This window comes from Jaculus jaculus, chromosome 1 (genome assembly GCF_020740685.1).
Source record: "Jaculus jaculus isolate mJacJac1 chromosome 1, mJacJac1.mat.Y.cur, whole genome shotgun sequence".
NCBI lineage: Eukaryota > Metazoa > Chordata > Mammalia > Rodentia > Dipodidae > Jaculus > Jaculus jaculus.
This window is the reverse complement of record NC_059102.1, coordinates 145,927,626-145,944,067: the sequence shown is the minus strand read 5'-3', so window position 1 is coordinate 145,944,067 and position 16,442 is coordinate 145,927,626. Positions and strand designations below refer to the sequence as shown.

General features: G+C 48.7%; 1 protein-coding gene across 8 annotated transcripts in view; it reads left to right on the top strand.

Annotated features, from left to right (window-relative positions):
* The first annotated feature begins 2,056 nt into the window (after positions 1 to 2,056).
* Rapgef1 (Rap guanine nucleotide exchange factor 1) overlaps positions 2,057 to 16,442 on the top strand; it is a 137,149-nt gene continuing 122,763 nt past the window's right edge. For all 8 annotated transcript variants that reach the window (XM_045146322.1, XM_004654028.2, XM_045146301.1 and 5 more), the window contains exon 1: positions 2,057 to 2,151. In XM_045146322.1, coding sequence (XP_045002257.1) covers positions 2,091 to 2,151 — 61 coding nt within the window. In that variant the 5' untranslated portion in view covers positions 2,057 to 2,090. The remainder of the gene's footprint in view (positions 2,152 to 16,442) is intronic.

Below are 16,442 nucleotides of genomic sequence, written 5' to 3'. Positions count from 1 at the left end.
CAGTGGCTGCTGACTCACACACGGGGAGGTGTTAGTCGTAAGCCTTGGCATGGACTATGGGTGGTGGGAGTCATTCCTTGAGAGGGAGTATGACCAGGCTGGGGTGCTGAGGAGTTACCCTTGATGGTTAGGGCTTAGTGTGCAAGGTCTACTTAAGGAGGGGATTCTGGTTAAGCAGTGGGACTGTCAAGATAGGCTCCCACTTGGCAGAAGTTGTTGAGTGCAAGATAAAGTCAGTTCTAGGCCTTGATGAGGAGCCTCTGGCCTGGCGGGGGATGGGTTTGCTAAATTTGGATGATGAGTATGAGTCCGTCTTAGTATTAAAATAAATCTCAGCTAGGGCTGGAGAGATGACTCAGTGGTTAAGGCACTTGCCTACAGAAGCCTAATGACCCAGGTTCAATTCCTCAGTACCCATGTAAAGCCAGATGCACAAGGTGGCACATGAATCTGGAGTTTGTTTGCAGTGGCAGGAGACCCTGGTATGTCTACTCTTCCTCTCTCTTTCTGTCTTTCTCTCTGTCTGTCCCTCTCTCTCTCTCTCAAATAAACAAATAAATATCTTTTTAAAAAAATCTCAGCTAAAATGGGTATGTGGTGCCCATCAAATTGCCCTCCAAATATTTATGTTTATACCCATTGAGTAGGGCTGGTCTCACTTTTGGTCAGAAAAGCTCCTTGTTGGAGATGGGAGTGATTAGTGGGGAGACTCCAAATCACAAATGTCTGAGAACACATGATTGTTGACTGCTCAGAACTAAATGAAACATCTCTATCACAACCTCCAAGGCTCGGGTGACATTGTGGAAGAGGGAGGCAAAAGAAAGAGCCAAGGAAGCAGGAAGAATGCTTTGGAACGCTGTCTTCCAGACACGAAATGGCGGTTGCATTCAAAACCTCACAGTGACTGTTAACCTGCACAGACCTGCACCAACATTCCATCATGTGTGATGAAGGAGGGAAAAAAAAAAAATTCAAAATGCAAGGAGTAGTTGGAAGAACGAGTCATTGGGAAGAAGGGGGCAAAAGAAGAAAGTAAAAAGAAGGTATTATGATCAAAATGTATTATGTACATGTATGAAAATTGTCAATAAAAACATTTTAAAAATAGGGCTGGAGGCTACAGAGATGGCTTCGTGGTTATTGTGCTTGCCTGTGAAGCCTAAGGACCTATGTTTGACTTCCCAGATCCCATGTAAGCCAGACGCACAAGGTGATGCATATGCAAGGTGATACATGTGCACAAGGTGGCACATATGTCTGGGGTTTAATTGCAGTGGTTGGAGGACCTGGCGTGCCAACTATCTTTCTCTTTATCTCTCATTAAAAAAAAGAGAGAGAGATGGAGAATGGCTTAGCAGTTAAGGTCTTTGCCTGTGAAGTGTAAGGACCCAGGTTCGATTCCCCAGTACTCACATAAGCCATATAAACAGGGTGGCCCATGTGTCTGGAGTTTGTTTGCAGTGGGCTAGAGGCTCTGGCATGCCCATTCTCTCTATCTGCCTTCTCTCACACAAATAAATAGATTAATAAATCCAATGAGTCTGAGTTAGTAGGGGATTGTGAATCTCAGGTAAGGGGGCATGCCAGAGGTGCAACGGAAAGCACCAGGGACTGGACTGGGAAGGTTAGTCCCCAGGCTTGTATGGCAAGGGCGGGACGGTGCCAAGCTTTGGCGCGGAAACTCCAGGCCGGCAGGGGGCGCTGCACATGGAGCTAGAGACTCAAACCGGCTCCAGGCCGGCAGGGGGCGCTGTGGCGATGACGGCGTAACGAGCTTCCGGCAGGTGGCGCCGTAGCCGCAGCCCAGGCCCGGCGGGCGGCGGCAGCGGGGAGCTGCAGCCGGCTCTCCGGCCGGGAGCGGCGGCGGCGGCGGCGGTACGCGGGAGGCGGAGCGGCGGGGGCAGGAGCAGCAGCGGCGACGGCGGGAGCGGTGGCCCAGGCGGGCTGCTGCGCGGTCGGCGAGCGCACGGGCCGCGGCCGCACGGAGCCCGCCATGCCGGCGCGGGTCTGAAGCTAGCCGAGCCAGGGCCGAGGCGAGCGGCGGGGCGCGCCGGCCTGTCGTCCCGCAGCGGCCCGGCCCGGGCTTGATGAGCGGCGGCCTCGGCCTCCAGCGCAGCCCGGAAATGTCCGGCAAGATCGAAAAAGCAGGTAAGACGCGTTCCGACGGGGAGCGTCGTGCGTTCGGGGCTCCCCGAGACGCGCGGCCCCGGCTCCGGCCGGCCTGGCGCGCCAGCTCCGCAGGGCCATCTTGAGCCGGGCCTGGCGGCGCCGGGGACGGCGACCGTGGCGGGAGCCCGGGGATCGAGAAGGCCCTGCAGCCGGCGCTCTGGATGCCTCCGGAGCCTCGGGCAAAGGCTGGAGCCGAGGTCGGTGGAGGCCTGGCCGCGACCGCATGCTTGCAGACGGGCTGACGCGCCCGGCCTGGCGCTCAGCGCTCAGGAGGAGGTGGACACAGCCCAGCTATAAAATGTGTCACTCTTAATGAGCCTCGAGTTTAAATGTAACCACAAGTGTCCACTTCGGTAGCTTCAAAGGAAGCCGGCTGCATCTGCTGGAGGTTTCTTTCTTTTCTTTCTCTCCCAGCCCCCCTTTCTCTTGGGCGCAGCCAAGTTGTCTCATACCCAGCCTTGCTCTTCGAGCAGGGCGTGTAGGAGCCAGTGGGGTTGGAAGAGATTGTGATGCAATATTGAGTGCAAACCTCATCTCTTTGTGTGTTCCTAGAAATCTTGGGGAGCTACCTTTCGACTCCCTCCCTGTTTTTTTTTTCACCCCTGTTCTGGGAATAGACTCTCCAAAGATTCAATTACTGTTGTGCATATGGGGCCCAAAGCTTAATTAGCAGGCAGGCGGAGACACCTTGCTGGGCGGATCCTTGAATGCTAGGTGAGGTAGGCGATGGTGATGGTCCAGAGCTTCGGTGCTGGGGGTTGCCAGGTTAGCTTGGAACTGCCTTATAGAAGGCAGACTTGTAGGAAGGTACAAGGGGGTTGAGTTTTTTTTTTTTTTTCCTTTTCTTTTAAATTGGTATCTCCTAGGTTGAATAGAGATATTTAGTTGGGATGCATTTCAGCAGTGGATTCAGCAGGCAATGTAATCTTTACAGCTAACTGTTTAAGCATAGGAAAGAAAATTTTGTAGCCTTTATTGAGAGTTTGCTGTGTCTCTTGCTTAGCTCCTTCAGCATGCTGGTTATTAGATCCTTGAAGATTCTCTGTGATAATATACCAGTTTTAGCAGCTCGGAGAATCTTAGTGGATTTCCATACCTCACCCAGCACGGGAGTGACAAGTTGGTCTTTGACACCTGGTCCTGTGTCCAGAACCCATTCTTAGGGATGGGGCATTGGCTTCAGGTGTTAGTTCTGGTATGTTTTTCTCTCTGTTCTCCAGCCCCGGGGCCTTGCCTAGTGACTATGAGTCGTTTTCCTGCTTACGTGCTGATCTAGAAATATCTCTGTGGTTTTATCTGTGCGGCATTTCTCCGGAGCTCCTGTAGAGCATCTCATATGAATGCACTGTTGGGAAACGTGAAGTAACTTATTTTCAAATAACATTACCCGGGTTTTCTTTGGTTATCAGAAGATCACATATTCATTGTTAGAAACTTGAAAGTCATGGAGAAGCCAGCAAAAGGAAGGGAAAATTACCTGGCATCTCATGAGCTGCTTCCCCCCCCCCCCCAGAATGACAGCCCCCTTCGTTTGATTCTCACTCCAGTCCATTTCAGCACAGGTCATCCTGAGGCCATCTCTGGTCTGTAGTCGGGTTTGTCTGAGAGAAGCCTTGGTGGGGTGCTGAACCTAGTAAAAACCTGGGCTGCTAGGCCCAGTGTATGTGCAGCACAGGTCCTGGCGGGGGTGGAGGGGTGCTGGAGGGGACAGTGTTCGCTAGGTAGAGATGGAGGAAAGAGGGCTGAGAGGAAAGGGCTGCAGGAAGAGTCATCTGGGATGAAGTAGCCATGAGATAGTTCTGAGGCTGGCACCTCATCTGGGTGCTGAGGATTACACATGTAGCAGGAGGGCCATGCACACCTCTCCAGAAAGCTTGGGATGCTCCTGGAGTGAGAGCTTGCCCTCCTGGAGCTTCTGTAGGTCACCTGAGGTGAGCTCAGCTGTGCATGTCCACCTGATTTTCTGTTCAGTTTCAGGTGGAGTTTTCTAAGTAGACCTCTGTTAAGCATCAGAGACCTATTTCAAGGAGAGGTCTTTTGGTGAGGTGACAGGTCTCCAGTAATTATACAGCTCAACTCCCAGCAAATAGTAGTTGCTGTTTTGTGATCATTTGAAGTAACAAGTGTTGCTGAAATGTGTCTGTGGTCTATCCCTATGAAAACAGAATGGTCACTGTTTTTGCTTCTCATGGTTTAGTGATCTGGGGAGTTTTGAATAAGCAGAAAAGCTATTTATTTGGCTTGCTTTTCATGCTTGTAGCTCAGTGGAACTGCCATCCTGCCTTCCCTGTGAACAGTGAGCAGGCTCTCTTGCTCACCTCTGGAGCAGAGCTTCCTAAACCTGTTACTGCTGCTCTGGCATCCAGAGGCGTATGCCTGCGACAGTCCTGAGAGGACGTCCTAATGGCATGAGGACACAGGAGGACCAGCCTCATACTAATCTTCTTCACGTGTCCATGGAAAATCAGGATAGCTTGAGTTTAAGGGTACCTTGAAGGGGTGGCTGGAGCTGTCAGGAGGACAAGGAGAAAGGATAGTTAGGTAAGGGGTACCAGATAACTTAGGGAGACTTCCTAGGGTGTGCTGATCACAGCTCTTTTCCAGGAACCAAAGGGTCACGACCTGAAAGATCACTGGGAGGTGGGCACAAATGCTGCAGGGCCATGGGCACTTTCAGGCTCATGCAGATGTGGTTCGGCGTGTGGAAGCAGGTGTGCTGGTTCTACTTGCTCTTGTCCCTTCCAGCAAGTACACCAAGTGAGGATAGATAATGCTCTAGCGTTTCTGGAGCTTAAGGTGAGACGGGCAGCTGTTGGCTGGCTTTAGTCCATTGAGCCGCATGTGTTCCTAAGGAAGAAAAGAGCTGCTGGTTAGTATTGAAAAATCAGGAAAATGCTTAACAATACTGGTTCTCTTAGAAAATGAGAACCTCTGATAACGCTTCCTGGTAATGTGCAGGGCAGCTTTGGGTGGGAGCCAGGAGGTGGCTACTGGCAAGTCCTTGCCCCTCCCCCTGCCAGCTGTATTACTGGTGCCCCTTGCCCATTTGGACTGTTGACATTTGCATCCCTGAGTCAGAGATGATTCATGTCTGTTTACTTGTGATCTGGACTTTGAATCTTCATCCCATTCCTTCATTGACTGACTCCCCCATTCCTTCATCCAGCACCACAGAGCACCTGCTCTGCCAGGCGCTGTGTGCGACCCTGGGGATCGCGGTAACTCAGTAGACCTTATGCCACCTGCGATAAGAATGGTGTCTGTGCCTGACACTACCTACGCAAGACCATCATAGTAGCAGGAAAAGATGATGGCATCAAAATAAAAGAGACTGATTGAGAGGGAGAGGGGATATGATGGGGAGTGGAGTTTCAGAGGGGGAAGTGGGGGAGGGAAGGAATTACCATGGGATATTGTTTACAGTCATGGAAATTCTTTTTTTTTAAAATTTTTTATTTATTTATTTGAGAGCGACAGACACAGAGAGAAAGACAGGTAGAGGGAGAGAGAGAGAATGGGCGCGCCAGGGCTTCCAGCCTCTGCAAAGGAACTCCAGACGCGTGCGCCCCCTTGTGCATCTGGCTAACGTGGGACCTGGGGAACCGAGCCTCGAACCGGGGTCCTTAGGCTTCACAGGCAAGCGCTTAACCGCTAAGCCATCTGTCCAGCCCGGAAATTCTTAATAAAAATAATGATGAATAAATTTTTAAAACAGAATGGTGTCTGCATGTGCCTCATATAGCCTGCTGGGGAGGTTTTACGACTGGGCTCAGGGTGCTGGTGGTACCTGTAAATTCCTGTCATGACTGGTGGAGCTCTTGGGGGCATGTGCGTGATGAGTGGAGTTGGCTGCTGCAGTTGAGGGGAAGGAGCAGCTTGCCGGGGCGTGGCGTGCAAGGCCTCTGCACCGGAGCAGGCGCCCTTCTGCTTCATGCAGTGCACTTGGTATCAGAGTTCCAGTTACTGCCTCCCTCCTGCTTGCCTGTCTTCCGCCTGGCTCCATTTGGTTCCTTCATCAGAGTTTGCTGAGCACTTAAAACCTGAGCATATTCAAAACCTCCCCCCCCCAATAATTTTGAACTTTCTTTCATTATTTATTTGAGAGAAAGAGAGAGAGAATGTCCATTGCCAAGAAAACGCCATATGCATGGGTCACCTTGTGTATCTGGCTGACATGGGTCTGGGGAGTCAAACCTGGGTCTTTTGGCTTTGCCAGCAAGTGCCATCTCTTGGCTTTGCCAGCAAGCGCCATCTCTCCAGCCCAACTGAGCATATTCTATAAGAAGGGTCCCTGCCTCCATGAAAGATAGAATGTGTGTGTGTTTCAGATCCCTTCCTGTGTGTTCTGTTGAAAGCTTCAATCTAGCTAGCCAGCTGGCCAGTGCTAAAATCCTGGCACCCCTGTGAAGTTTGCTGGGGTTGGTGGGGATGGCCACAGGCTTACCCAGAACACTGCAGACACACTAAATATGGAGTCTCAAAGTCCATTTTTCAAATTCTTACAGATACTTTAGTTACAAATGGAAAGGAAATTTACAATGGCTACATTCCTAGTAACTTGTTATTATGTCTTTTCTCAGAACACATACTAAATACAAGTGGGACTTTCCCTTTTTTTGTGGCCTCAGAGGGCTTCTTAGATTGATAGTCACTGTATTTTGATCAGTTTTAAACTCCTCAAAGTTTATACTTCCCCTTTCCCCACAGTGATTACAGTGTGCTCAGTTACCCAATGCAAATTCTGACCACCAATGCTCTCCCTTCATTGGCCTGCTCATCCAGCACTTTTTGCATGCCTCCTCACTGGCAGACACCCTGCAATGCCTCATAGTGTCAGAAACCTGAAGGAACTTGGGCTTCCCAAGGTGGCAGGCCAGGTATAATAGCAAACTGGCCTTGAACATTTCTGCCATTTCCGGTGGTTTTTCAAAGTGCATTTATAGACTCCCTCATCGCCCTTCAGCTTCACGACAGCCCCAAGGGTCAGAGCAGGGCAGAATATCCCCATTTTGCACCTGTGGGCAGTTGAGGGTTAGGGAAGTGAAATGGGGAACTGGCCTTTTTGGGCCACTACTTGAGAACCTTCCATGTAGCTGGGACACAGCAGCTTCTGAATTCTAGCTCCTGTTTATGCATTTCTGATGTTAGGGGGAAAAACAACCCAAAACTACCTAACAGTCGACCAGGCTTGCCCTTGGGGCTGCTTATAGTACTAATAACATTAACAATACTATAGAGAGATAAGAAACAGTGACATAGATAAACCTCTTTAAAAAACTAAGCACAGCTTGTTGTGGTGGTGCACGCCTTTAATCCCAGCACTTGGGAGACAGAGATAGGTGGATCACCATGAGTTCGAGGCCACTCTGAGATTACATAGTGAATTCCAGGTTAACCTGGGCTAGAGTGAGACCCTACCTTGAAAAAAAAAAAAAAAAAAAGAAAAGAAAAAAAAACCCAAGCACAGCTACCCCAAATGTTTCCTGATCTCCTAAGCAGCTGTTGGCAGAGGCGGTTTGAATGGGATTCCTTGTAGCCAGGAGACCTGCGAGGAGGCTCGTAAAGATGAGTCATGTATGAGCTTGCAGAAAAGTCATCTCCCAAATTAGCCTGGCCTGTAGCTTGCCATGAGTGCCAGGCTGCATCTTACCTCAGTCCAGCTGAATGTGTTCGCTGTTGCCATAATAAGATGACACAGTGGAAAGAGGAGGAGCCTGGCAACCAGGGCTGCCACACCCACGCGGCCTCCCACAGCAGCCTTGCTGACTGCTGGGACAGGTGTCCTCTGCCTTTACCCTGCCGCAGAGGCTGTGCCACATGTCAGTAAATAAAGACTAGAATCTGTGGATTATGAAGGGATCTGTTATCTGGTCAGTATGCCATCTTAAAGTTTCTGATCATTTAGACCCGATGCTCTGTCCTTGAATAATTCTTTCCCATTTCAGGGTCTCATTTTCTCCATCAGTGCTTGGGAGGAGTGGAATTGTGAAGTTAATTCCTCCCTGTTTGCTTTTGTTTTGTTTTTTTCAGGGTAGGGTCTCCCTCTAGTCCAGGCTGACTATGTAGTCTCAAGGTGGCCTCAAATTCACGGCAATACTCCTCCTACCTCTGCCTCCTGAGAGCTGGGATTAAAGGTGTGTGCCACCACACCCGGATCCTGTTTGCTTTTTAAAGCAGGTCTCTTCTGTTCATAAGAAGGCCATTGCATTTGGCTGGGGGATATAACCTGTTTAGCACCCAGCTTCTAGGTTAGATCCCTAGCACAAGAGAATAAGCACACACATCATTAGATAACTGCCAGTGGGGAAGCAACCCTTTGCTGAGCTCCTCCTTCGACACTCCAGTAGCACTGTGTGAAAACTCACTTCCTGAATGGCCTTCACCAAAGCCAAAAGTGGCCCCTGCAGGTCCATAGTGCCATCTCTTCCCTAGCAGATAGTAAAATCCTGGGAAGGGCCCACATAAACACGTGGGTAGAACAGTATTGTTGAACTCATTCAGAATTCAGAGCCCCAGTTTCCTGTTTGCAAGTTAATCAACAAAGCCTTAAATAGAGCATTTGCTCTAGGAACTGTGTGCTTGTCTATGGCCATTCAGTCTAGCACACAGTAGGTGCCCAATGTATATTTATTAGAATGAGTGAAGGCTGGGTTGTGGCTCAGTGTTAGTATGCACAAGGCCTGCAAAACAAAAGCAAAATAAGAAAAGGATGAATGAATTTAATTAATGTTACCACAGAATGGGTTTAGGTTTCTGATTGAAGTCTTTGGTTATTTTTAATCCTTTCTTTCTTTGGTGCTGGGGAACAAACAAGGGCCTAACACATGCTAAACAAGCACATTACCATGAGCCACACCCCAGCCCTAGCTAACTTTAGATACAGTTTCTTCTAGTTCTGAGTTGCCAGTGAGGCTGTTTCATAGAGAATTGGTAGGACTACCACTGTGATGAAAGGTATGCAGTGGTCACTTATGTGTCAGCTGTATACACTGGCCTGTGTTTTTCTGTAGTTCTCTGAAGTTGATGATGTGGCTGCCCAGGCCAGGCAGGGTAGCACGTTCTTTTAGTCCAGCTACGGGGAAGCTGAGGTAGGAAGGAAGATATCTTGAGCGTGGGCCATATAATGAAACCCTGTGTCAAAAGGAAGGATGATCGGGTGTGGTGGTGCAGGCCTTTAATCCCAGCACTCAGGAGGCTGAGGTAGGAGGATCACTATGAGTTTGAGGGAGGCCAGCCTGGGACTGCAGAGTGAGCTCCAGTTTGGGCTGGAGTGAGACCCTACCTTGAAGAAGAAAAAAAGGGAGAGAGAGAGAGAGAGAGAGAGAGAAGGGGAGAGCCCTCCCATACCTGCCCAGCTCTGCTGCTCAGCACACTCTGAGCTGCCATTTTAGTTGCTGCTTGGTTTGTACACAAGCAAAGAAAGAGCCCAGGCAGCACTTATCCTTCCTGAGCAGTCATCACTGTGCCATACAGCTGCCCAGTAAGGTGTCTGCCAGTCCTGTGTAACCCGGCACCCAGAGCAAGCACCAGGACAGGTGTCCAGTTGTTACTTGCTGTGGTTTTCAATTGGCCCTGGAACATTTTTTAGGACTAGCTCCCTGCCCATCAGCTTATGGGTGACTGGAGGGACCTGCTGCCTTGGAGCAGTCGAGGGAAGCTCTCCATTTGTTTTTGTCAAGTGGCCAGCGGGGTGTGTGTGTGCGCGTGTGTGTGTGTGTGTGTGTGTGTGTGTGTGTGTGTGTGTGTGCATGGGGCGAGGGGAGGTCTCTTGTGAGTGGAGATGCAGTGGAGGGGCCAGCCTGAGTAGTTAGAGGTCTTGTCTGTGAGGATGTCTTTCCTTTTCTACCCTTTCCTTTCAAGCTGGGGTGGGGCGGCACATGCCCTTCTCTGAGCCAGACCCACTGCTGCTTGCTGGAGGCTCCTGACACCAAGACTCAGCCTGCTGCAGCCCTCAGTCATGAAGGAGTCTTTCAGTCATTTCATTACAAGTTAAGTTTTGTGTCAGAACTCTGCTCCGCTTTGAAAATATAGATAAGGCCTTCTGGCTGGGAAGAAAGGCCCATTGCAGGCTTGCTTTTTAGTGTTAAAAAGTGCACCATGAAGCTGGATTTGGTGGCACATTCCTTTAGTCTCAGCGCCTGGGAGGCTAAGGTAGGAGGATTGTCATGAGTTCAAAGCCAACTTTGGGTCATAGAGTGTGTTCCCACTTAGCCTGGGCTAGCGTGAGACCCTGCATAGAAAACAAAACAAAAAAAAGTGCACTGTGGGTGTGACCTGGCAGGTGTGGCTCCCAGGTGCACACTGCACTTACAGATGGCTGTGATGCTGGAGTATTTGGAAGGAGGAGGATAGCTATGGAAAGAGAGGGAGGACAGCTGAAGCCCGGTGGACTGTGGTAGCTCCAGACACTACTTCTTTGACCCGAAGCAAACAAGTGAAACCCTGGTTAGAAACAGTAGTTGTATTTATTTGCTGGTTATGGATAATCCCATGTGTCTGTCCCTCTCAAGTGGCTGGTTGTGAATAGATAGATGGGTGATTGTGAATGCGCCAAGGAATTGGTGCCTCTCAGCCTCTCCTTTCAGTAATAAGTAAAAATAATAGTAGCAGCTAACAGTCATTAGCTTCTCATCACATGCCAGTACCAAGCTCTGCCCAGTGCATTCCACATGCGTGACTTAATTCTTACAATGAGAGAAAGGTACCATTACAGTTCATGCAGGAAGATATTAAGTCACAGGGCTGTCTTGAGATCTAGAGTAGTTAAGAGGTGCATGTATTAGATGAAGTAGTTAAGATACACATGTATTAGATGGAATGGGACAGAGGTAGGACCAAAACCCTCATGAGTGCCTTCCACTTACCCAGGTTTTCAGAGGTTCTGAAGACAGCTGTCTCTTAGCTCTTGTGATGTGGTTAAAAATGACTTTTGCCAGGCATGGTGGTGCATGCCTTTAACCCCAGCACTCAGGAGGCAGAGGTAGGAGGATTTCTGTGAGTTTGAGACCATCCTGAGACTACATAGTGAACTCCAGGTCAGCCTGGGCCAGAGCAAGACCCTACCTCGAAAAACAAACAAAACAAGACAACAACAACAACAACACAAAGACCTTTCTCATTTCTAAAATCCCCTCTGTCCACAAGTTGGCTGGTACAATGACAAAGTCCCCTACAGTGCAGCAGGGATGCATGGTGTTAGGTCGGGAGGGGCTGCCGAGATGGAGTCACCATGGTCAGCAAAATGGTGACAGAGGCATAGGAAAGTGGATTATCCACATTCTTCAAGAGAACAGATAGTTGTATTCCTCCTGGCTGTCCTGCTGGAGGGCCCAGGTCTTAGGGTGCCTTGCTTCTTGCTGGGTGTCCTTGGGCAAATTGTCGAATCTTTCTAAGCCCATTGTGTCTCTAATTATAACTTCATGGGGGTGGGGGCAGTCCAATCCAGGGCTGAATAGTTATTACTCAGGGTTTCCTAAGAGGCCTTTTTCTCTCACCTCCCTTCCTTCCTCCCTCATTCTGTTTTTAAATATCTTTATTTATTTGCAAGGAGAGGGCAGGGAGGGAGGGAGAATGGACACACTAGGGCCTCTTGCCACTGCAAACAAAATCCAGATACATGTGCCACTTTGTGCATCTGGCTTTATGTGGGTACTGGGGAATTGAACCCTGGTCTGTAGGCATTGCAGGCAAGTACCTTAACTGCTGAGCCATCACTCCAGCCCTCTTTCTTATTTTTGAGACTGGCTTTTGCTCTATATTTAGGCAGGCCTTGAACTCATGTAGCTCAATTCTCCTGCCTCAGTGGGATTACTGGCATGCCACTTCCACACCCCACTGAGAGGTATTGACTGTGAGTCTAGGCTGTAGTAGTAACATTAGAATTGGACACATGGAAGGGTACTTTGTTGATGGTTTCCTTTTTGTTGTTGTTTGAGATGGTCTCATGTAGTCTAACCTGGTCTCAGACTTGGTATGTAGCTGAGGCTGGCCTTGAACTCTTGATTTTCCTTGCTATCTCCTGAGTATTAGGACTACAGCTGGCTTGTACTAGATGCCGCCTGGCTTTACTATTCACCATCACAATAAACCCATGCAATTCTTCTTAGCTTTCAAAGCACCTTCTAGACATGAGTGTCTTTGTTGTTGTAGGGTTGTTTGTTGTTGTTGTTTTTAGTTTTCTGAGGTAGAGTTTTACTCTAGCCCAGGCTGACCTGGAATTCACTATGTAGTCTCAGGGTGACCTCAAACTCATGGCGATCCTCCTACCTCTGCCTCGCGAGTGCTGGGATTAAAGGTGTGCACCACCACGCCCAGCTGTTGTAGGTTTTTTGACTCCTTTGTTTCTTCTTTCAAGTGTTGGAGTTGCATAGCATTGTCCAAGAGAGGAAGATGACAGCTAGCATTTAAGTACTTCCTGTGTGCCCAGTGCTTTGCTCTGAGCTTGACCTTCAGATGTGTACTTGACTGTATTCTCTTCTTACAGAGAGAAGTGGCAGGGATTGAACCCAGTAGTCAGTTGAAGAAAGGGAGGCAGTGAAAGGGGAAATGACTGCCCAGGGCTCAGATTGCAGAGAACTGGGTCCACGGCTGATCTGCTGAGTCACTGGAGTGGCCTGGAGAGAGGCACCACTGTTGCATTGCTTAGAACCCACTGTGGGACTCCCCTGGGGCTTTCCAGCCCATCTACATGACTATGACTGGCTGCACGTTTGCCTGTTTACAGAGCTGGTTCTGGGCACTTAGTTACAAAAGTGGCCTGAAGTACTGCTGCTTTAGAGTGACCTTTCACATATAATGCAGTAGTGGTGGGAATTGGGAGCCTGACAGGTGAGAGGGCCAGTGTCCTTGGGGAGTCAGAGTTTGACCGCTGCCTGTGCTATGTGCAGACTGGGTCTCACTTTCACGCACTCTTTTGTGGGAGAATTAAGGTGAGCCTAGTAGTGACAGCAAGGAAGACCCTTCTGTGGCTCCAGAACTGCACCAGTGCCCTGGGTCGGTGCCTGGGCAAACCTTAACTCTCCCAATCTGTCCAGTGTGATTGACGTGTGCCAGGGTTGAGTATGAGGCTTCACGTGCTAGCACGGCCACACGACGGTCCTGGGGTCTTAGGCAAGTCACCTCCCCGCCCAAGCTAGGACCTGCTGCAGGGTACAAAGACAATGAGGAGGATTGTTGTGAGTTTGAGGCCAGCCTGGAACTATAGAGTTCCAGGTCAGCTTGGGCTAGAGTGAGACCCTACCTCCAAAAAAGTAATAATAATGTTCTCACATAAGGGCTCTTCTGCCTTAAAATGACCATGTTTTTAAAAATGGTAATATAATAAGTGAAATTCAGACTTCATTACTGACAAAGGAATGGCAGATCTCTGACTGGTGAGGTGTTTTAGAGTCTCTCTCTGTCTCAGTGCTGCGGATGTGTGGCTGTTTGACTCAGGTGTCCCCCATAAACTTAGGTGTTCTGAATGCTACGTTCCCAGCTGATGGAGATTTGGGGATTAATGCATCCTGGAGGTGGTGTATTGTTGGGGGCTGGCTTATGGGTCTTATAGCCAGTTCCCCATGCCCGTGTTTGGCACACTCTACTGTTGTCCACCTGATGTTGGCCAGGAGGTAATGTCCACCCTCTGTTCATGCCATCATTTTCCCTTGTCATTGTGGAGCTTCCCCTTGAGACTGTAAGCCAAAATAAATCTTTTTCCCAAAAGCTGCTCCTGGTTGGGTGATTTCTATAAGCAATGCCAACCTGGCTGCATCAGTAAAGTGGTACCTAGGTGTGGGGTTGCTGCTAGACACCTGTGTGGCTTTGGCCTTTTGGAGCTGATTTTCAAGAGGAATGTGGAAGGATTTGAAACCTTGGCTTAAGAGATGCCTTGCAGTGCTGTAAGTACAGCTTCATGGACTATTCTGGTCAGAGGTGAAAGACCTGAATGCAATAAGAACTATGGACTGTGAGGTTTGGCTTATGAGGGTGAGAAAGAGCTTTGCTTGGACGGGGCTAGAGACAGTTTGTGTGAAAAGCTTACTGTTATGCCCATGTCCTGAGAAATTGTGCAGATTTGTTTTGTGTAGAAATGAACTGGTGTGAGCAGAGGAATATGGCACAGAAAGAAAAATCTTTGGGTGAACTGCTGCCCGTTCAGCTGCAATTGAGAGATTACAACCTTTGAGATTGGGCCAGCTGACCTGTACTAGAGCAACAGGAAGAATGTAGACTCTTCTGAAGGTGTCTTGAGTGCTCAAGGAGTGCCCTGTTCTTCAAAGTCTGCTTTATTTCCCCCTGGATTAACAAACTGGCACCCTACCTGGTATTGTGGAGTACAAGAAATGCAGGAAAGAAGCCGGGCGTGGTGGCACACGCCTTTAATCCCAGCACTCAGGAGAAAGAGGTTGGAGGATCACCATGAGTTTGAGGCCACCCTGAGACTACATAGTGAAGTCCAGGTCAGCCTGAGCTAAAGTGAGACCTTACCTCAAAAACAAACAAAAAAAAGTAATGCAGGAAAGAGGGTCACTGAGTTTGCAACACGGTCTTGTGTTTTGGAAATGGCCATGGGCAGTGGGAAGCAGGTTTGCTGGATGCCTGCATGGAGACCCCATGGGGTCATAAGGATGAACCGTGGATTGCAGTGGAGACCCAGTGGAGATGCCAGGACCATGAGATGGCTGCTAAGGAAAGCTGTTAGCCCCGGATAGTTTTCCAGGACTGTGAGTAGCCTAGCTGAAGGGGTGGAATTGGAACTCCAGAGACTTGTTGCTGGTTAGAATTATCACACTTGGAGATTTGTCTCTGACTAGAGTTGTTGGACTTGAAGCTACAGAGTTTGATGTTTGCCCTGGTTGTTCTAAATTTTGTATTGGCTGAATATATCTTTGCTATGTCCAGTGCCATCTTTTGCAGTGTGAATGTTTATTCTGTGCCATTATGGGTTTTGGGGGGATTTTTTTTGTTATTATGGCTCAGTTAAAAGACTTTGGATTATGAGAATGTTTGAACATCATTGGGATTGATAAAAATTATGGGGATGTTTAAAGTTGGACTGAATGCACTGCATTTTACATCATGGATGGTTATCAGTTTATGGGGGCCAGAGCAGAATGTGGTGGTTTGATTCAGGTGTGCCCCATAAACTTAGGTGTTCTGAATGCTAAGCTCCCAGCAGATGGAGATTTGGGAATTAATGCCTCCTGGAGGCAGTGTATTGTTGGGGGCTGGTTTATGGGTATTATAACCAGTTTCCCCATGCCAGTGTTTGGCACACTCTCCTGTTCTGATTATCCACTTGATGTTGGCCGGGAGGTGATGTCCACCCTCTGTTCATGCCATCATTTACCCCTGTCATTGTGGAGCGCTCCTCTTGAGTCTGTAAGCCAAATAAAACTTTTTCCCAAAAGCTCCTCTTGGTTGGGTGATTTCTGCCAGCAATCGAACCTGACTGCAACAGGATGGAACCAGGATCTGAATATATTGAGTGTACTGCCACTGAGGCATACTCCAGCCCTGTCATAGTTACAGTTAGGTAGTAAGCCTGTGAAAAGATACATGGGTGTTGAAGAGATGGCTTAGTGGTTAAGGTGCTTGCCTGTGAAGCCTAAGGACCTATGTCCTACTCTCCAGATCCCATGTAAGTAAGCCAGGCGTACAAGTGCGGCACACGTGCGGAGTTCAACTGCATCAGCTAGAGGCCCTGGTGTGCCAATTCACTCCCTTTCTCTCTCTCTCTCTCTCTCTCTCTCTGTTGCTCTCTCATAAAAATTAAAACAAAATTAAAAGTAAAGATAAAAAGATAACATGGAAAGAGTAGATAGCATCATTTTAGTCACATATGAAGGGCATGCAGACGAAGCAAGAAAAGCCCTGATTTTATTATTTCTCGAGTGCCTAGAAGTAATGGGCCTGTCCCTGCTGGCTGTGGCTTAATATTAGAGCCACAGTGGGTTTATCCCTCAGCAGATGTATTTTTGATCCATCCCAAAAGAGTCTGTTTCAGTTTCTCCTTCCAGGGGTGACTGTCAGGGTTAATTAAACCATCACTGATTAGCTCTGGAGGTGACATGATCACAATGTGCTAGGTCTATTTGGTGACTATTAAAGCACTACCAGTTATTCAATGTCCTTAGAACAAGTAATTCACATATTACATAGAATGCTGTGTTGGCCTAATCTCCTACTCTTTGTATTTCTCCCATGATTACCTTTCCCAGCTGGTCAAACTGAGGAATCCTGTTGTCCTGCTCATGTCTGCCTTGCCTGGGCTCTCCTGAGTCTTCCTC